This window comes from Protopterus annectens, chromosome 10.part0, assembly GCF_019279795.1.
Source record: "Protopterus annectens isolate FY-2018-M chromosome 10.part0, PAN1.0, whole genome shotgun sequence".
NCBI lineage: Eukaryota > Metazoa > Chordata > Ceratodontiformes > Protopteridae > Protopterus > Protopterus annectens.
The window spans coordinates 725,246,820-725,274,057 of NC_056744.1; the positions used below are offsets into that span (position 1 = coordinate 725,246,820).

General features: G+C 43.5%; 1 protein-coding gene across 5 annotated transcripts in view; it reads left to right on the forward strand.

Moving 5' to 3' along the window:
• Nucleotides 1–27,238, forward strand: part of ATG4C (autophagy related 4C cysteine peptidase) — a 1,631,044-nt gene that overhangs the window by 1,135,308 nt on the left and 468,498 nt on the right. For all 5 annotated transcript variants that reach the window (XM_044085551.1, XM_044085548.1, XM_044085549.1 and 2 more), the window contains one exon: nt 22,734–22,970. In XM_044085551.1, the coding sequence (XP_043941486.1) occupies nt 22,734–22,970 (237 nt within the window). The remainder of the gene's footprint in view (nt 1–22,733; nt 22,971–27,238) is intronic.

Here is a 27,238-nt window from a genome sequence, read left to right on the forward strand (position 1 = left end):
GTTTTTAAAATTCTTATATTCTGTCATATTCAATGCCTTATTAGAACCTGTATTGTATATTTAGTATTGCTAATATATTAGGCAGTTGTATTGCTTGCCCTTTTTGAGTGCAACTTAGTTTACTAGTTTTTTTGGTATCCTGCGTGCCAATTAGTTTTAGGCGCCGTTGCGCATTTTTTGATTATTAGGTAGAGTTTTTGGCGGTTTTCCGCTCTTAGTCAACAGGGGCTCCTATTGTCTTGTCTGTTATTTTGACCTTTTTTGGTCACCGTTGGCAGTTTCTGCTATTTTGACATTGTTTGTTTTGGCAGGGATCCGCTTGTGAATTTACCAGGATTGCAAGTATACTACCTGTTTTTTCTTAGGAATATAGCCATTTATTGTGTCATTTACATTTTTTCTTGTGTGCATGGGCTTTCCTTTCTGGTCTGTTTAAGTTAGAAGACCTACTTTCACTACACCGGGCTAGGCCCATTTAAGTTAGAGGACTTAGTCCTCGTGTAACTCCTTTAGCTAGCTTTCGCTACATCGGGCTAGGCCCGTTTAAGTTAGAGGACCTAGTCCTTGTGTAACTCCTTCTTAGGGCTAGGCCTGTTTTAGTTTGAGGACCTAGTCCTCCTCCTTTTTCTCTTTTTCAATCTCTCTGGGGTGTGTGTGTGTGTGTGTGTGTGTGTAAGTAATATGTCTAAGGACAGTAAGGAGCATAAACCCTTGAGTTTCAAAAAGTGCATGAAATGCTCCCAAAAATGTCCTTAACGGATGGCCATAGTAGCTGCGTCTACTGCGTAGGGGCCATCCACTTACAGGAGTCATGTTTGTTCTGCCATGCTTTCTCTCCTAGAGTGTTACCGTAGAGAAAGAACAAACTCATACTCAAGGGTCTATTGAAACCATGCTTTGAGGAAGCACTATCCAGTTCTTCGGCTTCCTGTAAGTGTGGGAAATCAAAATCCTCAAAAAGGCCTTCTCCGGCACAGGCTGGTGTCTCGGAGCCACCTCCTAAACAGTCAAAACAATCTACATCTGCCTCCTTGACTCCTCAGCCTTCAGAGCTGAAGGAGAGCATCATTGTGGTATCAGAGTTGGTTACAGGTGTTTCGGAACCGATCTTTGAATTTGATACAGCAGTTGACTCTGCTACTCGGAGCCAGTCTGTAAGCTCCCTACCGGTTTCCGTAACAATTAAGTCTCCAGTGCCCCCCAGGTCAAGATCCCCAACTATGTCTTCCAGGAGCCTTTCAGAAGAAGATGTGGAGAGGGTAGTGCTGAGACTCCTGAAGTCATCTGCCTTACCAAAATTATTGTTGACTCCAACCCAGTTGGCTCCGGAGCCACTTGGCCCAGCTTTGCCCTTATCTGCTATTCCTCCTCCGAGCCATACTGGCCTTTCGGAGCCGGAGTGCTTGGTGCCAACGGAGGAAATGCAGGCTCCAACTCACCTTGTTGCTGCCTTGGAGCCGGGTTCGGCTCCGACACGCTTGGTGCCATCCGTCGTGTCCAGGGGCCGAAGCTCTCCTGTCAGAACTGACAGGGAGGGTTGGAATCGATCTTCGGTTCCAAGCCTTCCTCTTGGTGATTTGGCCAGGGTGAGCCCGGACCCTGCATCTATCTTGGAGCCGACCGCTCTGGCTCCAGCATCGACCCACATCTCTTTGGAGCGAGGGAGGTCTTCAGAGCCAGAGAGGTCGACGTTTGAGATGATGAGCGTGTTGTCTCATTCTCCAGCCCCTACCAGTGGCACCAGCACTCTTCCCCCGAGAGCACCCACTTCAGTCTCAGCCCCTGCTCTCTCTGGAAACAACAGAGACCTGCAGTCTCAGGAGCCATCGGCAGGTGGCCCCCACTTTTCCGAGGCTTCCCCGGAATGTCCTTCCGAGGAGCCTCCCCGGAAGAGGTTATGTAAGAGGAAATATATTGACTCCCAGGATGAGTCTTTGACATCGGACACTGACCTCGAGGAGTCGGAAGGGTCCCCCAAGTCGTCCTCTGATGTCTCCTTTGTGGACATTTTAGAGATCCTTAGGCAGAGGTGCGACTGGCCCACTGTTAACCCTTCTGATGAGGAGTCGGTGCACCTGAAGGCTTTCGGGTCTCAACCTTCTGCCTCTTGGGTGTCTCCACCCTTTGATGAACTGATGGATCTAGTTAGTCGAAAGGTGTGGGATACTCCTGACACCGTGGAGCCAGTCCCCAGGAGACCAAATGAGTTCTTGTCTGCCCCTCCTGGTAAAGAGTTCTTGTCCAAGGGCGTTCCCATAGATGCCATGGTGGTGGAGGCGGCCACGAAGAAGGAGTTAGCGGAGACTTCATCTGTTCATCCGACAAACAAGGAGTCTCGACAGATGGACAGATTTGGGAAGCATATTTTCAGTTAAGTGGCCTTTACCCTTCGATCGCCGAACTATCTCACGCACTTCATAAGGTTGCAGAGGGATCTCCTCAAGGTGTTAGGAGATTCCATACAAGGTGTGTGTACTGAGGGAGTTCCTGACAAGATTTCTACTCAGTTGTCCACCTTAAATTATGTGATTATCTCTTCCATGCAACTTATCTCCTGTGCTGTGGATGGGGCGAGTAGAGCATTACTTTCACCAACTCCCCATTTAATGGTTCCTCATTGTTTGGTTCCAAGGTGAAGGATACACTCACACGGTGTGAACAAAAAGGAAAGATGCTTTCTGCCGTGGGAGTGCATTTTACTGTCCCTTCCAGACCATACCCCAAGGGTCAAAGGGGCAGTAAAATGTGGTTCAAGAAGTCCCAGAGGGTCTTTTCTGACACACAGGGTGAATCCTCCTTCAGAGGCAGAGGAGGAGGAAATGGCAGATGTTGCCCTAGAGGCAGGGGTGGTCCGCAATACCAACAAGGCCATGATTCCTTTCGAGGACAGCCTTATCAGTGCTCCTGATGTGGAGCCTGACTGTGCTTCTCTGGGGCTAGTCAGGGGTCGCATTTCTTTGTACCAAGAAGCCTGGCTAAATATCACCCAAGACAAGTGGGTACAAAGAGTTGTTACCAGAGGCTATATCATACCCTTTTCCCTATCACCATTTGTTCCCAAAAGGATCCCAGGTGTACCACTCAATCAGGGATCAGGCAACTGTGGAGATCAACAAGTTGCTCTTAAAAAGAGTCATCCAGCCGTCCCAGCAGACCAGATAGGACCCGGAACTTACTCCAGGTTCTTTTTAGTTCCAAAACGAACCGGAGATTGGAGGCCAGTATTGGACCTCAGCAGATTGAACGAATCAGTGAAGAAGGACACGTTTCGGATGATAACACTGCAGTCTATACTCCTGTTGTTAGGGAAAGACTTTTGGATGTGCTCTCTGGATCTTCAGGACGTCTACTACCACATAAAAATGGACAAGACATCCAGAAGCAATCTACGCTTCTGGCTGGGAGTCTGTCACTATCAGTTTCGCTCTCTGCCCTTTGGTCTCACCACAGCCCCCAGGGTGTTCACCAAATGCATGGCAGTAGTGACAGCTCACTTGAGACGTCAGGGATTCCAGGTATTTCTGTATTTGGACGACTGGCTCCTGACTGCCCCCACCAGGCATCTACTCCTCCAAAACAGGGATGCCACGATTCAACTCTGTGCTCAGTTAGGGATCTCCATAAATTGGAAAAAATCTGTATTATTGCCCTCTCAATCTGTGAGTTTTATAGGCTCAGAGGTAGACACAGTAAACATGACAGCTCGTCTCCTTGCCGAAAGGACACAGAACTTAATCTCCCAAATTCAACGTTGTCTCCCGTTGCGAAAAGTCAAAGCAAAGTGGGTTCTTCAGCTCCTCGGGACTATGGCTTCCACAATTCTATTGGTACCATTAGCCAGGTTGCACATGAGAATTCTCCAGTGGCTTCTGTCTTCCCAATGGTCCTTCCTGCCTCTCCCACTGAGTCATCCTATCCTGTTGACGGAATCATGCAAGAAGGACCTTTGTTGGTGGATAGCTCCCAATCAACTGATCACAGGTGCCCCCTTTGTTCCGGCCCAACCCGTTGCCACTGTGACCATGGATGCCTTCTAGATCTGGTGGGGGGGGGGCATTATCTCGGCAGGACTGTCCAAGGCACATAGCAAGAACACGAGGCTCATCTGCATATCAGTGTTCTGGAGATGAGGGTGGTGCTTCTGGCGTTGCAGGCACTTCAAGACCTTCTTCCTGTAGGGACAATTGTGATACAATCAAACAACATGTCAGTGGTTTGGTATATCAACAAACAGGGTGGTACCAGATCTTACCCACTCTGTCGAGAGGCCATGCGTGTTTGGGAATGGGCGATTTCTTCTCAGCGCTTTCTGGTTGCAGCGCACATTCCAGAGATGACCAATGTGATAGTCGACAAGCTCAGCCGGGCAATCCTAATGCCTCATGAGTGGTCTCTGAAATGGGAAACAGTGGATCAGATTTTCCGGAAATGGGGACAGCCTTGCTGTGACCTTTTTGCCAGGCCAGTCAGTGCCAAATGCAGCAGCTATTTTTCCCTCATTCCCCCTCCGGGGAATCTCCCAGAGACACTCTGGCTCACGATTGGCCCATGGGACTTCTGTAGGCCTTTCCTCCAGTCCCTTTCATTTCCAAAGTGATTCAGAAAGCCAGTCGGCTGGAAAGCAAGTTGATCCTCATTGCTCCTTACTGGCCTCGTCAGGTCTGGTTCCCCTTCCTTGAGCCTCTCCTCCTGGACAATCTTTGGATTCTGGACTCCGCTCCAGATCTATTGACTCACATGCCAGGTTCGCTACACCCCTCAATCCACACCCTCAAATTGACAGCGTGGTTGCTCCAGTTCCATCCATAGTCAGGCATTATGATATATCATCCTCAGTGTCACATATTCTTATGTCCTCCCATAAATCTTCAGCTAGGAGGCTGTATGCCAGTAAATGGAAAGATTTTCTATTTTGGCGCAGAAAATGAATGTAGATCCATGCACTGCTTCTATCCCTGTGATTCTGGATTTTCTTTGAGCTTTTTCAGCAAGGATCTGCCGCTGCCACTATCAGAGTCCAATTGGTGGAGATTTCTCATTTTCACTTAGGTTTTCCAGATATCAATTTAATGTCTCATAAGCTGTGCAAGACCTTCTTGAAAGGGGCCACTTTATTGAGACCACCTCTGCAAGAACCATTGGCTTCTTGGGATTTAAATTTTGTATTGTATAAATTGACGTCTCCCCCTTTGAACCCTCCCACTCATCTTCTCTAAAATTTTTGTCTTGGAAAACCTTGTTTTTGGTAGCCATCACATCAGCTAGACAGGTATTGGAGTTATAGGCCTTGTCTGTTAAGCCACCGTATTTGATTTTTCACAAAGACAGGGTGTCATTACGTACTAATCCCTCCTTTGTTCCCAAAGTTTGTTCTAATGCTACCTTAAACCAAACAGTAGAACTCCCCGTTTTCTTCCCTAACCACTGTAATGCAGCTGAGTACCGTTTTCATAAGCTAGACGTTCATAGTCAATTACGTTTTTATCTACAGCGGACTAAGGCTTTCAGGAAATCAGATCAATTATTCATTTCCTTTTCTGATTCTAGATTGGGCTTACCAGTTTCTAAAGTGACACTATCTAATTGGATTTTCAGTTGTATAGCCTTTATCTATAGCTCGGAGGGCAAATTTTTACCTACAGGATCAAGGCTCATTCTACCAGGTCGCTGTCTACCTCTGCAGCCTTTCAAGCCAGGGTGCCACTTGATAATATGTGTGCAGCAGCTATGTGGGCTACCCCTCACACTTTTATTACACATTACAAATTGGATTTGGCATCCGGGGTAGAGCATCCTTTGGCTCCATGGTGCTCAAGAGTATTTTCCAATGAGCCACCCAAGAATAAGGCACTAGGGATGCTGTCCCATATGTAAAAATGAAGGTGAGATCGAACTACCTAACATAAAGAAGTTATGTACTCACCATAACGTTCCATGTTGGTAGCCCATTTCACCCTTCATTTTTACCAACCTGCCCTCCTGCCCCCATCCTGGAAGAGCTGGAAGTAATAATTGAATTGCCCTTGGCTGGAGACCCTTTAGTATTGGTTGTTTTTATGGTTGTTATTCTAGTGAGCAGCAAACAAGATCTGGGGATTGTACTGGTGCACCATGGGATACTTGCTTAGCCACGAGCCAACCAGAAGTCTTCCAACTTGTAAATCGGCCGAGTCAAAGCCGAGGATCGGCTCCGAACCCATATGTAAAAATGAAGGGTGAGATGGACTACCAACATGGAACGTTATGGTGAGTACATAACTTCTTTTTTATCATGGTTCATGGAGTATGTTTCTATTTTATATTTTTATTCTTTGACATTTTTATTTTATGGTCAGGCAACAAAGATGAACTTGATGGATTTATTGCCATATCTTTCATCTACAACAGTTTAAATATAGTAAGGGTACCGATTCCATCGATTACCTGGATGTGAAAAATTATAAGGACCAGGGACAAGGCTGTTTTCAGTCTATTATATATAGGAAACCATCCTTTTCTAATGCTTGTCTACACTTTGGTGGCTGTCACCCCTGTAGACAGAAGGTACGCTTGGTTAAAGGCCAAATGTGGTGGTTGTCTAGGCTTATCATTGATAATTGTCTCTTTCTTATTGAGCTTAATAAGTTAATGGAGTTGTTATTGGAGTAGGACTACCGTAAGAATATTTTAATAAATGTAGTGCATGAAATTTTAGAAGGGAGAAAGAGTAGATTTGTACCCAATTTAAATTATAGTGATTTCATTCTCCTTTAGAAAGGTTAATTCTGATAAGTTTCAGTATATGTTTTTTTGTTATTCTGCTGATGTTAATTCAGTTAAGAAAATTATTTAAAAAATATTATTTTTAACACTGATTTACTACATAGAACCAAATATTAAACAAATTATGTAAACAAATATTAAATAAAATCAACAAAAGAGAGAGAAAAGTGAAAAATTGCGGATGTTGCAAATTTTGCAAATATATTCATGATGGCACTAGTGTGTATCCAAGGTTATTGCTTGTCTTCATACTTTTGATTGTCATACAATAAGTATGATCTATCTTGTTTCCTGTCTTGAAATTTTTTTTTATGTATGTAAGACTGGGAGACTACTACAGTGTAGAATCTATTAACATATTTATGACATAGAAAAAAATATTTCAGTAACATAGCATTCAAGCTACCTGTTGTACAGTTTTAAAACGGTTTTTATTTTAATTTAGACAAAGAAGAGAAAGGTATTAGAGGGGATTCTTGAGAAACAAAGCTTGAATATAAAGAATTGTTGTGGCAACTGTCTGAATACTGTGCAGTTGCCAGGTTTGAATGAAAAAAAATCTAATTTTTAGCATTTTTATACTTTGAAAAGCAAAACTATAGTAATAACTTTTTAGTTTTGCTCGATTTGCTTCAGTTCTTTATGAGTCTGTTTTTTGAGGTCCGTTATCACCCCTATCCAAAATTCTGGAAAGATGTATACACTCAACTAATCAAATTTTTCAATGACCATTGCTTACTTTCTCCCAACACAGCATGGACTCCGGCCAAATCACAGCAACATGACTGCCCTCCTAAGCTTTACCAATATTGTTAATCAACACAGAAACAATGGTGACCTAATCTCATCTATTTTTCTTGACATATCTAAAGCCTTTGACACTGTTTTGAATAAAAAAATGTTATATGAACTAGTATCTCTTGGTATATACAAATTAGTTGTAACGTTGTTTCCTAGTTAGTTGTCATGTAGGCAACAGTTAAGTGGAATCAAGACCTCTCAAATTTCTTGCTAGTTACAGGTAGGATTTTCCAAGGTTCTTGGGTCTGTCCTTTTTCACATATTTATCAGCAAATTGCATACCGCTACTCAATAAGCAACCCTTATTCAACATGCAGATGATGCAGTCCTCATCTTCTCTACACAATCACTATATACCCTACAAGATGTCACTCAGCAGGCTTTCTTATCCAGAAAATCCTGGCTCACCAATGCACACCTATTCCTCAACTCCAAAAGGGCAAAACTAGTGTTCTTTACCTCCAAAAGTCTTATAGAACAAAAACACAAATTCCACCTAATGCCATCTGACAGCACAAAACTTGAATGTGTACCAGAAACAAAGCCACTCTGAGTCTTACTTGATGATAAAATTAAATATCATTAACACCTGCTCTTAGCCATCGAAAAGATCCACTAGAAACTAGGATCACTATACAGAGCAAAATATTTTCTCACAGAGTCTCCAAGAAAATCCATAGCTACTGTCTACCTACTAATATCCCTTCTGTATTTATCCACCATCTTTACAAATCTCCATACCACCCTCAAAACTAAACTCAATGCATGATACCATAAAATATCCATATTTACACCATATAACCCACAATAAAGTAGCCAGATTTGTACCATATACCCCACTAAAAACCCACCACCACATAGTCCTTAGAGATTTGTACTGGCTGGAGCCCCCCCCCCCCCCCCCCGCCACACTACCTTACACACTCACAACTCAAGATAGTCCGCAACTTAATTCATTTAAAATGTCCATCATTGAAAAATAAGCTCCAAACATACTCCAGTTTTAGACTAGTATGGTCAAGTAACAAATCTACACGTCCAAAACAAGCAACTTAGTAGGGGATTCCCACCAAGTCACTAAAAATTGGATCTCTATCTTGCTGCAAATAAAACAGACAAGACACATACTTTCAAGCTACTACTAAAATAATATCTAAGCAAAAATTAACTCTTCTACTGCTAGGCTCCTAGCTAGAATGAATTCTTTTGGCCACACCTTCTGCCTTTTTTCTTAATGTATGTTTTTCTATTTCTCCCTTTTTCTCCATCGGGCCAGAAAGATACTAAGCCACAGGGAGTAAATTTGTTTACATAAATTATATCAATTACAAGCTGTAAGTAACAAGACTCGGTCTCTTCTTCTCTCTAATTAGATCAGCCACTGTCACGTCCTCTCGCAGTTTCATCACGCTCTCCTCATCTGTCCAAAACTAATAACTCCTTATAAACAGTCCAAGTACCTCCAACCTTTCTCTTTCTACTAATTACTTTACTTCTCAATCTTGAATGTAACAATACTTTCATAGTTGCTGTACTGCTAACATATCATACTATATTTCATTATTAGCCACCTACCCCGTGTAATATTTTCATAGTTAAGCTGCCTCTTCTTTTTATTATTTTAATTACTATATATTATAGATAATATTACAATATATTTTGCAGTGTTATACCTCTCTTTGCTATATACAAGTTGACTTCTAATGAATGTTCAATATTGTATATACCTATGCAAGGTATGTATATGCTGTTTCTTAATGATGTTTATGTAAGCTATTGTAAAGCTTTTTCTCTCATGTATGTACACTTACCTATATTTTGTATTCCTTCTCATACCATGTGACTGTATTTTAAGTATATTTCAAAACTGTTAATAAATGTGGAACTTTTCTCCTGGGCCTCCACTGAAAAGGGGTTTTATCCTAGTCGGACTTTCCTGGTAAACAAAAATTAATAAATAAGTAAATAGTAAATATAATATTGTAACTTATTGTCTGTATTTGCTTTGTCGGTCCATCATGTGACTAAGTCAGATATTTTATCACCTGATGATTTTACTAAGTCATTGCATACTTATTGACTGGTTACTATGAATTTGTTCTGAGGAAGTTCTTTGTATGAGTTGGACAGAAGTGCTTAACTTTATGTAATAACAACTCCGATGTTCATCGTGTTTCACTGTTGCAGTCATTACTCTTGGGTTATCCTGCTGGCAGGCTACCCGCAGTCGGCCTGAATTCGAAAGTCTAGGTCTGGCGTCTGTTGCTGTCGCCTCTTCCCTGACGTCAGTGCGCCAGGGGTATAAAAGATGCAGCTGACGCCATTTTCTTCAGTCTTTCTTGCCGTGCGGTGCCCAAAGCAAAAGCAGTTCGCAAGTGCCGGTCGGCCGACTCCTGAGATTTTCACATCCGAATTTCAGAACCAAAGTCTTCGTTAAAGCTAAGTACCCTGTTGGGAAAACTTTTTTCTTGCTCCAGACCGATGTCAGAAAAAGTTAACAATTGTATTTCTTGTGGGAAGCAAATACCTCATAAGGATTTTCACTCTTACTGTATTCCTTGCCTAGGCCCTGATCACAACGTTGCTAGCTGTCGGTTTTGTGCTAGATTTAACCAATGCACTATTAAGCGTCAGTTCGATTTTGCATTTCATTACTTTTCCAAAGATTTAATTATATAATGCCGTCGGAACAGCTGACGACTGGAGTTTACAAAAAATGCAAGGAAAAGGATAGGCATCCGAGGTCCAAAACTGACGACGAGGCCTCCTTTAGGCCAGTCGCCAGTTTGCCGGTTCTCAGTGAGGTGCTTTTGCAGCCCCTGGCGCCCACTACCTCAGAGCCACAGGCCACTTCCGACTCCCACATGGAGCCGACTGGGCCTCTGGATACTCAAGGTATTGGACACTCGGAAATCACTCCCTCAGATGGGTCCGGAGCCGCTGAGCAGGCATCGGCTTCTGAGGATGTCTTCAGACCTACACAACTATATGTTAAGCCATCTTCAGCTTCAAAGACAAAGACTAAAACAGCTCTAAAGACAAAGAAACAAGTACAGCATTCTCCTACTCAGACTTCCATGCCTAAAAAACAGATGCTTAAAATGGCCGAAGACCTAATTACTTTGATCAGGGGTTCCCATCCCCCTCCTGATAAGAGACAGAATATGATTCTTCTGATCAGGTTTCTATTTCCTCTGATTCCTCTTCTGAACAGGATTATTCCATGCTTCCCTATGAGGACTCTGATGCTGAAGAATCCATTCCTTCAGCCTCTCCTCCTGAAGATTATTCTTTTGGGGAAACCCTGCATACCATGAGGGAGCATTTCCACTGGGAGAGCCAAGATTATTCTGAATCTAAGAAAAGGCTCAGAGACTTTCTGCTACTTTCTCAGCACAGACCCCTTGTTATTCCACCTGTTCTTGACATTGTAGATGATGTATTTTCAGAGTCCAGCCTGTCCCCTGACTCTTTACCCCCTGCACCTGCTAAGCCAGACAGATACTACAGGGTCCCGGATTCTCATAAATTCCTATATAAAAACCCCGCTGCTGACCCAGAAACTATATCTCAGGGTCCCAAAGGGGTCAAAGCTTCCACTGCAAAAAACCCTGTCCCCTCTGATAGGATTCTAGGGCTCTAGACAGATGGGGGAAAAAGTTTATACTTCTGCTACCTTGGCTGTAAGGGCTTTAAATTGTCAGTTTCATATGCTTAAATGTCAGCAATATTTAACGTCACTGCTTAAACAGAAATTGTTGACAAATACTGAATGTTCAGAGAACAAGGAAATGCAGGATTTGTTGCATGCAGCTGAATAAGTGGGAAAGCATACTTTGCATTGTGGTTATGATTCACTGGAGGCCTCTTGCAGGGCCGCTGTTACAGATTCTGTTATTAGAAGGCATGCTTGGTTAAAGGAACAGAATCTGCCTGATCATGTTAAAGCAAAATTATTAGATGCTCCATTACAGCACGATACTTTGTTTGGTACTAAAGCAGAAGAGGTGTTGAAAAAAATGGAGGATAAAGCAAAATCCATGCAGTCAGTTAAGGATTTCTTACAGGTACAGCCACCCAGATTTAGCAGGAATTGGCCTTCTAAAAATTGGTCCTTTCCAGTGTCAGACAGACCACAAAGAGGCAGATACAGGCGTCCCAGAGGCAGATCTCAGCCCCAAGGCTCATACAGGCCTAAACAATGGGGTGCTCCTACCTCCAAAAGTGGAGAAGACAAATCACAACCTTACAGGAAACAGTCCCAATGACTTTCCTCTGCCAGATCCAAGCACTTTTCTTTTGGCAGCCCCCTTGGGGGTGAAACTAGCACTTTTTTCATCAAATTGGAAAATGGTTACCAAAGACAAATGGGTCTTGAACATAGTGTAAAGAACAAGGCAGGAAACCACTGGATAAACACTTTATATAAGTAAAGCTTTCGGATACAATCCTTTCTCAATACAAAACAATGCATAGAACCAGCTCTTTATATATAGGTCCAAATATATCACATGACATGCAGCCAAAATCACATGATATGTCATCCAAATCACAAAAACATTTTAAAGAAGCATTTAAAAAAAAAAAAAAAAAAAAAAAAACTTTTTTAAAAAACTTTAATAAAACTTTAAAAAAAATATATATTTAGATAAAACTTCAGGCTAAGAGAGATTAGCTCTACTTAATTTAACTAAAATAGGTTTGAGACTGACTTGGCTATTCAAGCCTGGTTTTGAATCACTCATAAGTCTCAAGATCCATTCATATTCTTTAATTTCTAAGTGATTATTTACACCTAGGGGAGGGGGCCTAAATAATCACTTAGAAATTAAAGAATATTTTTTTTTTTTTTTTTTTTTTTTTTTTTTTAAATGTTTCTTTAAAATGTTTTTGTGATTTGGATGACATATCATGTGATTTTGGCTGCATGTCATGTGATATATTGACCTATATAAAGAGCTGGTTCTATGCATTGTTTTGTATTGAGAAAGGATTGTATCCGAAAGCTTTACTTATATAAAGTGTTTATCCAGTGGTTTCCTGCCTTGTTCTTTGCATTTTGGTTCCTGGCGTTTATTTTCTTCAATTTCTTGAACATGGAGTCCCAAGGCTGCAGGTTCCATTTTCACACCCTACCAAGGTCAAAAGGTATGCCAGACCTGCCACACAATCAGTGAGCAGAGGCACAAAAGCAAATTACAGCCCTCATGAACATGAGGGCCATTCAACAAGTACCACAACAAGAGCAGGGGCAAGGATTTTACTCGATATTTTTCTTAGTGTCCAGAAAGGACAAAACCTGGAGACCAATACTGGACCTGTCTGTACAAAATACGTTTCTGTAAGTTCCAAAATTGAAGATGTTGACTCTACAGCAGCTACTGCCCATGCTGGGCAAGAAGGCTTGACTCGTAACTTTGGACCTAAAAGAGGCTTACCTGCATGTCCCAATCAGACAATCTTGCAGAAGATACCTCAGATTCATAGCTGGCTCAATGCACTACCAAATGTCCTTCAAGGATGCATCTGCAGTCCTTAGAAATGGGTAGTCCTGTTGTCAGGCAGCCCTTCGGTCGGCCGGATTCCAAAGTCTGGGTCTGGCTTCGGCTGGTGTCGCGCTTCACCCGATGTCATAGCTGCAGTTCTTCGGGTATAAAGGCATCAGCCAACGCCATTTTCCTCAGTCTTTCTTGCCGCGTGGCGCCCGAAGCAGAAGCTGTTCGCAAGTGCCGGTCGATCAGAACCAGAGATTACTACTACCGAATACTACTTCGAGGACATCTAAAAAGCTAAGTACCCCGTTGGGGACTCTTTCTTGCCTCAGCCGATGTCAGAAAAAGTGAATAACTGTTTAACTTGTGGGAAACAAATACCTCATAAAGATTTCCACTCTTACTGCTTACCTTGTTTAGGCCCAGATCACGACGTAGCAGCTTGTCTAGCCTGTGCTTCTTTTAACCGACGGACGCTTAGACGTCGGTCGGAATTTGCAGAGCAGTTTTTCGGCTCTGATTTTGCTTATATCATGCCGTCAGATCCTCCGACTTCACAAATAACCAAAAAACGCAGGGAAAAGGACCGACACTCGCGGTCCGCTGTTTCGGCCGAAACCGCGGTTAAGCCAACCACGAGTGTCTCGGTTTCGGCTGAAACCGAGCAAGCGGTTCTTCCCCAAGGCGAAAACATGCCTTCTACCGAGGCCTCTTCTAACCTGGTGGAATCGGCTTCTGAAATCCAACCTGCAGTTGCGGTTTCTCAGGAATTATCAGACACTATTCCCTTGGATATTTCAACCCCTGCACGTGGAGCTGCTAGGCCTCCTGCAGCCATGTCTATTAAGGCCTTTGCCAGGGCTAAAGCAGCTAAAGCTTCAAAAACTGTGCCTGTCAAGCCCCCCTCTCACAGGCCCAGTACCAGTTCCCATATGCTTTCTTTGGCAGAGGATCTCATCTCTTTAATTCGTGGATCCCAGCCTCATCCAGACAGGACCACTCATCCACCTCCTGAGAAGAGGCCTAGAGCAGAGCCCCCAGAGCCAGTATCCACAGATGATTCCTCTGATGACTCAGAACATACAGACCCTCCTGAGGCTCCTTATTCTCCTTACGAAGACTCTGATGCTGAAGAGTCCATACCTTCAGCCTCTCCACCTGAGGAATTTTCCTTTGGGGAAACCTTGCATGCTATGAGGGAACAATTTCAGTGGCAGGGCCAAGATTTCTCAGACTCCAGAAAAAGGCTTAGAACCTTTCTACATTTACCACAGCATAGGCCTTTAGCTATACCTCCAGTTCTTTCTGTTGTAGATGATGCATTTAATGATGCTTGCACTGCTCCTGATTCATTACCTCCGGCCCCTGCTAAGCCCGATAGATTCTACAGGGTCCCGGACACTCATCACCATTTATACAAGGCTCCTTTTGCAGATCCAGAGACTATCTCCCAGGGCCCTAAGGCTGTAGCAACTACATCTGCTAAAAACCCCCTCCCCTCTGAAAGGGAATCCAGGTCCTTAGAGATGGGGTATAAAAGTTTACACTTCTGCTACTCTGTCAGCTAGGGCTTTGAACTGTCAATTTCATATGATTCAATATCAAGAGTTTATGCTAGACCAGTTAACTAAAAAGCTGTCCTCTGAAGAATCTTTAGATAAGAAATATGTTCAGGAAATGGTACATAACATACAGCAGGTTAGTAACCATTCTTTAAAATGTGGCTATGATGCACTGGAGGCTTCCTTTAGATCAGCCATGACTGGCACAGTTATCAGGAGACATGCATGGTTGAAAGAGCAGGCATTACCAGACCATGTCAAATCAAAGATTTTAGATGCACCCATGGACAAAGTCAATTTATTTGGTTCTCCTACACAGCAGGTACTGAAAAAGATGGAAGAGAAGGCGAAATCTGTACAAACAGTGAAAGATTTCTTACAGGTTCAACCTCCAAGGTTTAGCAGGAACTGGCCCTCCAAGAATTGGTCCTTTCCGGACTCCTCTAAGAGACAGAGAGGCAGGAATAGGCGTTCAAGAGGCAGAAACCAATCCAGGGGTGCCTACAGGGGACGCCAGTGGCAGGGTAACAACCAGCGAGGCACAGACGCAGCCACCACCACTACAACAACACAATCACAGTGACTTGGCTGTGGCACCGCCTACCAGGGAACAACTGGAAGCACCCTTAGGTGGAAAGCTAACCTTATTTTCAAAGAACTGGCATTGCATCACAAGGGAAAAATGGATTTTGCAAACTATAGACCAAGGTTACAGGTTCCATTTCCATACTCTACCAGGAAAGAGAGGAATGCCAAACCTACCACCTACTCAAAGGGCAGAAGCTCTAAAGCAAATATCTCAATTATTAAGAATGAGAGCTGTGGAAAAGGTACCATCTATGGAACAAGGAAAGGGATTTTACTCCAGACTTTTCCTGGTACCAAGAAAAGAGAGCAAATGGAGGCCTATTCTCGACCTGTCCGCTTTAAACACATTCCTCATTGTTCCAAAATTCAAAATGCTGACCCTACAGCAGCTTCTTCCCATGCTGGGCAAGGAGTCTTGGCTGGTAACTCTAGATCTCAAGGGGGCATACCTGCACGTCCCCATATGACCAAATTGCAGAAGATACCTCAGATTTCTTGCAGGATCAGAGCATTATCAATTCTCAGCATTGCCCTTTGGCTTATCTACTGCGCCCAGAGTGTTCACGAAATGCCTGGCATCAGTAATTGCTCATTGCAGACTTCAGGGAATCCAAATTTACCCCTACCTGGACGACTGCCTGATACAAGCGGACAACAAAAGCAAGCTAACAGAAGACTTACAAAGAGTCATTTACCTGCTGCAAGCCCTGGGATATACAGACAATATAAAAAAGTCAAGGCTGATTCCATCCCAAAGAATAACCTTTCTGGGTGCAGAGCTGGACACATCAAAACAAATGGCATTCCTAACTGCAGAAAAGAAAGAGCAACTACCTCTCTACTTCTTGTCATTAACAAAGCAGAACCATCTAACTGCAAGAAAAGTACTGCAAGCCCTAGGCTTCATGGCATCCTGCATAATTCTGGTCCCTCATGCCAGACTGCATATGAGAAAGCTACAGTGGTACCTAAAGAATTTGTGGTCTCAACACAAGCACAGCCTAGAAACCAAAATTCCAATAATCCCATGCCTGAAGCAAGAGTTCCTATGGTGGGCTCAGGCCTGTCAATCAAACACAGGATTGCCCTTCTGCAACAGTCAACCAAGCCAAACCATCACGACCGACGCCTCAGACCTCGGTTGGGGGGCACACATGCTGGACAAGTGCATACAAGGCTTATGGACTCAAGACCAGCTGCGCCTGCACATAAATCTAAAGGAAATGCTGACAGTAAAATTGGCAATCCAGTCATTCAGACCATTTCTCCAAGAAGGTCAGTTGATGATAAGGACAGACAACGCCACAGTTATGTGGTACATCAACAAACAGGGAGGCACACATTCATACCCTCTATGCCGGCTGGCACTGGACCTATGGGATGTGGCTCTGAGCTACAACATTCAGTTACAAGCAATTTTTGTACCGGGAAAAGAAAACATTCTAGCAGACATATTAAGCAGAACTACCACGGATGCCCACGAATGGATGCTGCATCCGGACATCTTCAAAGCCATCACAAGAGAATGGGGATTACCACAAATAGACTTATTTGCATCCCCACTCAATCACCAGCTAAAGAAATTCTGCACAAGGACGTACCACCCACTTGCTTGGAAGGTGGACTCCCTATCTTTCAGTTGGAAAAACCTGACAGCATACGCATTCCCACCACTTCCTTTGATGCACAAGGTGCTTTTGAAGATCAAAGAGGAACGTCCAAGGATCATTCTGATAGCTCCAGACTGGCCAAGGCAACATTGGTACCCATTATTGAGGAGCATGTCCCGGGAACAAATATGGGCACTACCCCTGATCCCATTGCTGTTAACACAGAACAACTACAACATCCTGCATCCAAACCTGAAAACTCTGCAACTAACTGCCTGGAACATTACATAAGAACAATTAACCCAAATTTATCCCAAAGGGTTAAAGACATAATCCTTGAGGCTCGTAGACCTTCAACAAGAAAGAATTATGCAGCAAAATGGAAAAGATATCTCATTTGGAGTACTGCAAAGGGAGAAGATGTGGCACTGGTAAACATAGCCAGCATCCTGGAGTACTTGGCAGAGCTCTTCCATACAGGCCTGTCCTATTCTTCCATCAAGATACATGCATCAGCTATTTCAGCAGAATACAGCTTGGATCCTCCTGTCTTCTCACATCCTCTGCTCAGGCAGTTTCTGAGAGGAATTAAAAATGTAAAACCTCCCAGGAAACCACCATTGCCAGCATGGGACTTGAACTTTGTGCTAGAAAAATTGACACTTCCCCCCTTCGAACCAGCAGCAACAGCAGAATTACAATACTTATCCTGGAAGACTGCTTTCCTGCTGGCAATCACCTCAGTAAGAAGGGTCTCTGAACTACAGGCATTAATGGCAGTGCAACCCTTCCTGATCTTCCATCAAGATAGAGTGTCCATGAGAACAAATCCTACATTTATGCCTAAGGTGGTATCCAGAGTGTCTTTAAATCAGGCTATCCACCTACCTACATTCTTCCCCAACCCACAGAACAGGGGAGAAAGACTGTTGCATACCTTGGATGTACATAGACAATTACGCTACTACCTGGACAGGACCAAGTCCAATAGAATAACTGACCAGCTTCTGGTAGCATATGCAACAGGAAAGGAAGGAAAACCAATTTCAAAACAGACAATCTCCAAATGGATAGAAAATTACATTAGATTTTGTTACTCCTACCATGGAAAGAAAACTCCAGAGAACATCAGGCCTCACTCCACAAGGGCTACAGCCACTACCACAGCTTTCTTACGAGGAGTGGCTACCAAGGACATTATAGAGGCTGCTACTTGGACCTCCGTGCATACATTTGCCAAGCATTACAATTTACCTTTATACTCTAGATCCCGAGCAGGGTTTGCCACTGCTGTTTTGCAAGGGATCCTAACTACACCATAATCTCTCCTTTTTCCTCCTCCCCTAGTTTAGCTATGGTATTCTACCCATTTGTAAGGACTGCAGATGCATCCTTGAAGGACATAGTACAGTTTTGTACCTACCATAAATGTAGATGTCCGATAGGAATGCATCTGCAGTCAGGATTACCCACCCACCTTCCCTCTGTGGTACTCCTAGGGTATTTGCCATCCTTCAGCTAGCTTGGGGATCTATTATGGTGTATTTGTTTGTATATATGTACATACATGCTTATTTTATGTGTTTGCTCTCTACTATTTGGAAACATTGGCATTTATCCAAATTTAGCCATCCAAGAGGGCACCTGGCATCTGGGGCAAGAAACACTGAGGAAAATGGCGTCGGCTGATGCCTTTATACCCGAAGAACTGCAGCTATGACGTCGGGTGAAGCGACACCAGCGGCCAGACCCAGACTTTGGAATCCGGCCGACCGAAGGGCTGCCTGACGACAGGACTACCCATTTGTAAGGACTGCAGATGCATTCCTATCGGACATCTACATTTATGGTAGGTACAAAACTGTACTTTCTCTGCACTGCCCTTTGGCTTATCTGCTGCGACCAGGGTCTTCACAAAATGCCTGGCACCAGTAATTGTGTTTTGCAGACAAAGAGAAATTCAAATATAGCCCTACTTGGATGACTGCCTTATTCAAGCAGAGAACAAAGACATTCTTCTAAAGCATCTGGCATTTGTAAAAAGATTACTAATTGGCCTAGGGTACACAGTAAACGAAAAGAAATCAAAACTAGTGCCCTCTCAAGAGATAATATTCCTGGGTGCAAGCTTAAATACAACTGCCCAGATGGCTTATCTCATGCCAGACACACAAAAGCAACTGACTTCTTACTTCAAAAAATTGGCAACAAAGACCCACTTATCTGCAAGGAAAATCCTGTAGGCGTTGGGTTTCATGGCATCCTGCATTCTACTAATTCCATAATGCCAGGCTGCATATGAGGAAACTACAGTGGTATCTAAAAAGTGTTTGGACTCCGCATTGCCACAGCCTGGAGACAGTCATTGCACTCATTCCTTGCCTGCAACAGCAGTTTCGATGGTGGGCAGAGGCCCATCACCACAACAAGGGTCTGTCATTCAGTTTACCCACAGCCAGACAGACACTGACAATGGATGCATCAGATTATGCCTGGGGGGCCCATATGTCAGAAAAATGTATTCAGGGCTCATGGCCTGCAAGCCAGATGCATCTTCACATCAATCAAAAAGAGATGCTAGCTGTACAAAATGCCCTGTCAACCTTAAAGGATCTACTTCATCCAGGACAGCTACTGATAAAAACAGACAATACTACGGTCATGTGGTACATAAACAAGCAGGGAGGTACACATTCCTACCCACTCTGCAAACAAGCAATGACCTTATGGGACACAGCATTGACTTATCAAGTTCACCTGCAAGCACAATTCCTGCCAGGAAAAACAAATACTCTGGCAGACGAACTAAGCAGAAACCTCATGGATACCCACGAATGGAAACTGGATCCACAAGTCTTTAGCATGATAACAAGGAAATGGGAATGCCCAGACATAGATCTATTTGCCTCCCCTCACAACTGCCAATTGCAGAAATTGTGCACAAGGATTTATCACAAGCAAGCATGGAGCGTGGACTCCCTATCCTTCAGCTGGAAAAATCTAACAGTATATGCCTTTCCTCCACTGCCTCTCCTTCCCAGGGTACTCCTAAAGGTCAGACAAGAAAAGCCAAAAATGATACTGATTGCACCAGACTGGCCACGCCAGCACTGGTACCCAATCCTAAAGAGCTTGTCTCAAGGTCCAGCATGGATATTGCCTCAGACTTCTCACTTGCTGACCCACCAAAACAATCGGATCCTGCACAGCCAACTCAGGACCTTAAATCTGGCAGCATGGCAGATAATGTAGCCATTCAGAACACTCTTCTTTCAAAAGCTGTTATGGATGTTATCTTGGAGGCCAGGAGGCCCAGTACCAGAAAATCTTATGCAGAAAAATGGAAGAGATTATGTGCTTGGAACCAGGAACAAGGCATTGACACGTGTGTACCAAATATCCCTCAGAATTTACAATACCTAACTGAGATGCTGAACAAAGGCCTTTCTTTCTCATCGATTAAGATTCATGCCTCTGCCATTTCAGCCCATTACAATACGGAACCACCTATCTTTTCTCAACCTTTAATAAGGCAGTACCTCAGAGGGGCCAAAAACATTAGGCCTCCAAGGAGAGCACCTATTCCGGCATGGGACCTCAATTATGTTTTGGAAAAGCTCACACTGCCTCCTTTTGAGCCAGCCTCAACAGCGGATATAAAATTCTTATCCTGGAAAACAGCTCTGCTCCTAGCAATAACCTCTGCAAGACGAGTCTCAGAGTTACAAGCACTCATGGCTGTGGAACCTTTTATCATTTTTCATCCGGACAGGGTTTCTCTAAGGACATACCCAACATTTATGCCTAAGGTGGTGTCCGGTGTGGCCCTCAACCAAATCATTCACTTGTCTACCTTTTATCCAAACCCACAGAACAAGGGTGAGAAAATTCTGCATTCTTTGGACATTCACAGACAGTTACGGTTATACTTGGACAGAACTAAAGCTTTCAGAAAGACTGAGCAACCTTTAGTGTCATATGCTGCAGGATCGCAAGGAAAGGCTATCTCAAAACAGACTATTTCTAAATGGATAGGCCATTGCATCCGTTTCTGCTATTTTCAGCATGGCAAATCAGTGCCTAAGGGCATTAGGCCTCATTCTACCAGAGCAGTAGCCACTTCAGCAGCCTTCCTCAGAGGAGTACCAACCAAAGACATCTTAGAGTCTGCAACTTGGAGCTCAGTGCACACTTTCACAAAGCACTACCACTTACCTCTTTACTCTAAATCCAGAGTAGGCTTTGCCACTGCAGTTCTGCAGGGCCTCATAGCCTCTCCTAATCCTATTTAGCCCCAGCCACCCATCCTCAGCTTTGAGATTCAACCCAAGAGTAATGACTGCAACAGTGACACACAGTGAACATAGTACAGTTGTGTACCTACCATAAATGTAGATGTTCGAGTGTATTCACTGTTGCAGTCCAGGTTACCCACCCACCATCCCCCTTTTCTTTGCTGGGACCTATCTGCACTTCTCTATCCTATGCAACCTATTTGGTCTGTTTGCTTGTAGATGAAGGAAATGTTATTTTTGTGCATGCATACTTATTGGCATATTTTTTCAGCCTACCAATTTGGGGACACCTGTCATCTGGGGCAAGAAAAACTGAAGAAAATGGCGTCGGCTGCATCTTTTATACCCCTGGCACACTGACGTCAGGGAAGAGGCGACAGCAACTGACGCCGGACCTAGACTTTGGAATTCAGGACGACTGCGGGTAGCCTGCCAGCAGGATAACCCAAGAGTAATGACTGCAACAGTGAATACACTTGAACATCTATATTTATGGTAGGTACACAACTGTACTTTTTTTGGCATTTGTTGGCTTTTATTTGTTTACTAGTTTCATTTATTGTCAGCATCTCTGTGGAGAACTTTTGTGTTATGTTTGAAGATGGGTAAAAAAGATGACATGTGAAGTTCTCTAGTTTCTCAGTCTAAAAGAAGGCATAATGTTGTATATTTTGCTGTCATCTATGCATCGTCACCTCAGAGCATATATAACTCTGTGAATTTTGCAGTCTGCTGCCTAACCAAGGCAAATTCATCAGCTAGACAGAAACAACATAACTAACTATAGATGACTGACTCAGTAAATGAAATTAATTGAAGCACTCTATTGCCTAAATGTATTTTACACTTTTTTGTGACTTTAATTGTGTTTAGAGGAGAGTAGTGTTATTTTTGCTTCCTTGAATCATGTTTTTGCTTCTTTGAATCATTTTTGTTTTATTTATCTTTTTATGTTCTCTAATAATTGCCAGGTTCAACTGCTTGTTTTATCTACTGTTTAGACTCTAAGGAAGTACTGGAAGCAGTGGACACTGGCATAATGATATATTTATTATCTTATTTTCAATAATTCTTCCCTTTCTCATTTCATTACCACTTTTGAGGCACTGGGCATTCTTTACCTTTGCCTTTCTTTCCTAGATGCTGAGAATTCACTGGTGTCAGTGTCATGTTTCAGTCATATAAAATTGTACCTCTTGTAACACACACAATCTCTTCTGATATAAGCATGCTTTTGTTTCATTTTTCCTATTTTTTCTGGCATTTTCACTATTTAATTCATTATGTTTCATCTGACAGCCAGACTTAAAAATCGGGGGGGAGAGGGGGTCAGTACTCACTGTTACTACTTTGATCTGATTGGCTGTTAGTAGACACTGTAATTTCCAAGATGCTGTCTTGCACCAACTAGCTTTAATTTTTTAAAAATATATCATCATTTGTATGTTAAAGTCCCATAGTCATGAGTGTGAATGTTGTACACTAAAGTCAATTATTGTAGGTATATGTAACTACTGTTTTGTCTCTGTATAAATCTGCCATACAAATGTAATAATGTAATCATGCTTTATTGGACATCTTACACAATGCTGTGTTGTGTAAATTTATTTCTTCCATTTATAGATGTTGATGCTCTGCTGCCACAAGAATCCACACTTCTTGCATCAAATAGTGATTCATTTTCAGGATATGCTGAAGAGTTCCGTAAAGACTTTATCTCCAAAATTTGGTTAACCTATCGACAAGACTTCCCTCAGATAGAGGGATCACCTTTTACAACGGACTGTGGTTGGGGATGTACACTTAGAACCAGCCAGATGTTGTTTGCTCAAGGGCTTGTACTCCATTTTCTAGGAAGAGGTAAGTTTATTTTAACAGAAGAGGTAAGTTTATTTTAACAGAAGAATGAGTACTTAAATTTTGTATATAAGCATTTCCATAGTTGTAATATATCAGTCAGTCATTTGTATTCTTCTGTTTTGCCTTATGTTTCTTCCATCCGTTCTGTTTTTGAGGAAGTAATTGTAAACATAATATCTGATGCTGTCAGTCTTCATCTGTTCTTGACTCTTGGGTATGGTTATACAGCTTGCCCCATCCAACAATCTCTTGAGCTAATACTGTACTCACAATACCCCTCTCCCATATACCTCAGATCTCGTTTGCCACTCTTATAGCAAGACATGTCAGCTGACTCTCCTCTCACAGCTAAGTAATATTTAAAATATATTAGTCTTTCTACCTTTTTTTCCCCTATAAAACCTTAATATTCTTCATTTCTCTACCCACCTATTTCACTTGTGAGTATGTTTCCATACCCATTAGTATTCTTTTCCCTACCATCACTGGTATCTTTCCTCTCTGCCTTTCTCTTTACCGTTGTGGTAGTTCTTTCTACCATTGTTGGTAGAAATTCCCCCATTCCAATCTATCCTTGTGTGTGTGTGTGTGTGTGTGTGTGTGTGTGTGTGTGTGTGTGTGTGTGTGTGTCTGTCTGTCTGTCTGTGTGTGGTGTGATTGTTGACCTTCTCCTCTGCCACTTGTCATAAATCCAAAGGTGTGACTGGATTTAAGCAGTGCCAGGACTGCAGCCGAAAAATGCTCAACTCTGATGGGTATTTGGCTAGTGTTTATTGTCTAGGTGCTTCTCATTTAGACATAGAGAGGTCTATCTGCCAGGCCTTCAGTAGTAGGGTCTTAGTAGAATGTCAGAATAAGCTTATTCTTAAAGGGCTTCTTAAATCCCCCTTTAAAGAAGCTTTATCCAAGGCTGACAAGTCTCCTAATACCTCTGGTTTCAAAACTAGTCTTTTGGTGCCATCTCCATTGGCACCAGCATCAAGAAACCAAAAGTCCCCTTCTGTTGGTTCCTCCTTGGAACTGGGAGCTAAGATTTCAAAGCTCTCTGAACTGATTCCTACTTTGGCACCAGTCACTTTGGCACTGACTTCAACACTGGCACCAGCTCCTGCATCGGCACCGACTTCTTTAGTTTCCATGTCGGTGCCAACATCTCCTTCTACACCACAACAGGTCATATTCCTCTCTTCATTGCCGAAAATAGATCCTCTATATACACCTAGGACAAAATATTCCCCTTCCATTGACTCCTTCTTTGGCCATCTTCCCAGTCCCTTTATAGAAAGGCAAGAATCCCCCTCTTGATTGTCTGTTCACTCCTCCAGGAGTCTTACAGAAGTCGATGTGGTGAGATTGGTGGACCATCTCCCCATGGCTAGGGGTCCTTCTCCTTCTTCTTCCCCAACCACCTCTCCCTCCTGGAACAGGGATGTTTTCTCCCAGGACTCTTCTGGTTATTCCTCTTCGGACCTCCTCAGAGGCTTTATAGCTCCCTACCCGACCACTCAGGTTTTTATTGCTGGCAATGACAGCCCCTTGCCTTCTGTTCCAGACTCGGCTCTGATTTCCTCAGTTCCTTCAGAACTGATGGATTTCTAAGACCGTGGGTCCACTGTTGGCCCTGAGAGGTTTGAGTCGACTCCTTTATTTTATTTGGTATTGGCCTTACCTCTTGGGACTCCAGCGGCTGGGTGTCCTTCCTTGGCTCCAGCCCTGGAGGTGGGTCTCTCAGTGTGAGGTGTGACACTGGTTACAAGTTCATCTTTCTCGGTTCCAGGCTTCCATCCCTCCTTGTGGGGTTCTGTTTTCCAGGCTGTCTAGAGAGCATTGGCCACCGCAGGCTCTCAGGTGGCTCCTGCCTTATCGGAATTTCATCTACTGACCCCTTCTTACCTGGAGCTTCTACCAACCTCCGGACCGTGAGCTCCAAGGTTGCAAGATATCTCAACTGAGGACTACCCTTCTTTTGAGACCTCCTCAGGCATTCCCACTGAAGAGCATCCTCAGAAGAAAATGTGAAATAGGAAACACCTGGACTCCCAGAAAAAGTCTGTCACTGAGGACACTGATTTTGATGACAGGGAGTGTTCCCCTCGGTCACCCCCGGAATACATCCCCTTTGGAGACATTCTTGAGATTGCAAGCCTTTGTCTCTCGCCCATCTAATTCCTGGGTGACCCCTGCCACTGATTATCTCATTAAACTGATCACTCAGCTGATTCCACGGCGACCAGATAAGATCTTTTCTGCACCTGAAGACCACCAACACTGGGCCAAGGGGTAGCAATAGATGCCATTGTGGTAGCAGTGGCCACCAAAAAGGAACTTGCCAAGGAAAGTTCCTCTGTTCATCTCCCTAATCAAGAGTCTAGAGCAATGGAGAGATTTGGAAAGCATGTCTATGCATCATCAACCTTCGCGTTAAGGTCCTTGAATCTTTTTGGCACACTTTACTAGGCTCCCGAGGAATCTGATCAAGGAACTATTAGACACTCTAGCAGGAGCTGTATCTGATAAGGTCCAAGAAAAAGTGGCCTCTCAACTACCCTGGAGTCTATTTCTAACTCGTCCATGAGTCTCATTTCACATGCAGCCGAAGGGATGCCCAGGTCAGCAGGTTCAGGCATTGCTATCAGACAAAACGCCTGGATGTGCCTGTGTGAGTTTGTGGAGCCATTCAAGTTTACCTTCATCATTGCTCCCTTAGAGATCTTCTTTTTTCGTTCCCAAAGTTAAAGAAACTCTAGCCAGGTGCGAGAAGGATGGGAAGACTCCATCTGTTGTGGGCATATGTTTTTCTGCTCCCCAGTGATCCTATGCTAGGAATCAAAGGAGTAGGAAGATGTGGTTCAAAAAGTCTCAAGGGCCTTTCCAAGACACATGTGGTAAAGGCTCCCTTCAGGACAGGGGGGGAGCTTTAGTGGAAGACGCCAACCCTGAGGCAGAGGTGGCCTGCAGAATCAGAGTTCCAGAGACTCATTCTCTGGCCCAGCCCTACCAGCACTCCTGAAAGGGGGCCCAATTGCTTACCTCTGGAAGAGGTCAGGGGAAGATTTTCTCTACATGCAAAAGCCTGGTGACAGATAACCACAGATGTTTGGTTGTAGAGAATTATTACCAGAAGTTATTCTGTACCTTTCACCCTTTATCCCAGATCTCTCACAAGTATCCCTGATGTTTCACCCAAACAGAGAGACCAAGCAGCCTTAGAAATCCAAAAGCTGCTAGAAAAAATGAGTCATCCAAGAATTCTCACCAGACCAGATAGGATCTGGATTTTACTCAAGGTTCTTTATAGTGCCAAAAAAGACAGGGGACTGGATACTTATACTGGATCTCAACATTCTAAACAAATTTGTTCAACAGTCCAAATTCCAGAGCACGGTTCAATCTATACTTCCCTTTTTGGAGGAAGATTATTGGATGTGCTGTGTAAACCTTCAAGATGTGTACTACCACATAAAAATGGACAAATGTTCCAGAAGGTTTCTCCAGATTCGGCTAGGAGCAAGTCATTTTCAGTTCAGACTGCTGCGCTTTGCTCTCATCATAGCCCCTAGGGTGTTCACCAAATGTATGGCAGCAGTGACAGCTCACTTGAGACTACATGGATTCTGGGTATTTCCATATCCAGACAACTGGCTCATCACCGTTCCAACCAGGCATCTAATACTTCAAGCAACACAGTTAATTTTGCATTTGTTCCTGACCTTGGGAATTAGTCAGTCAAACAAAATCTCAACTAAGCCCATCTCAAGATTTAGAATTCATAGGAGCTCATCTGAACACCACTTGTTGTGTTACCTCCCTTTCCCAGTACAGATTACAAAATATAAAATTTCAAGTACATCTTATTCTTTGCAAAAGCAAAGTTCCAGCGCTACTAGTCCTTTAAGCATTGGGGTCCATGGCAGCAACCATCAATCTAGTCCAATTAGCAAGGTTCCACATGCGCCTTCCACAATGGCTTCTAGCATCACAATGGTTTATTCTAACCCATCCAGTGAATTACCCCCTATTAAATCACCAGTCTCTGCCAAAAAGACCTATCCTGGTGGATGGAATCTGAGGAAATCCTATTAGGCTATCAGTTTGTCCCTCCTCAACCCAAGGCCATAGTGACCACAGATGCCTCCCAGATGGGGTGGGGGAGCATTATCTGGGAAGAACAGTCCAAGGCACTTGGTCCCCGATAGAGGACAATCTGCATATCAGTGTCCTGGATTTGAGTGCAGTGCTTCTAGAGTTGCATGCCTATCGGTCTGTTC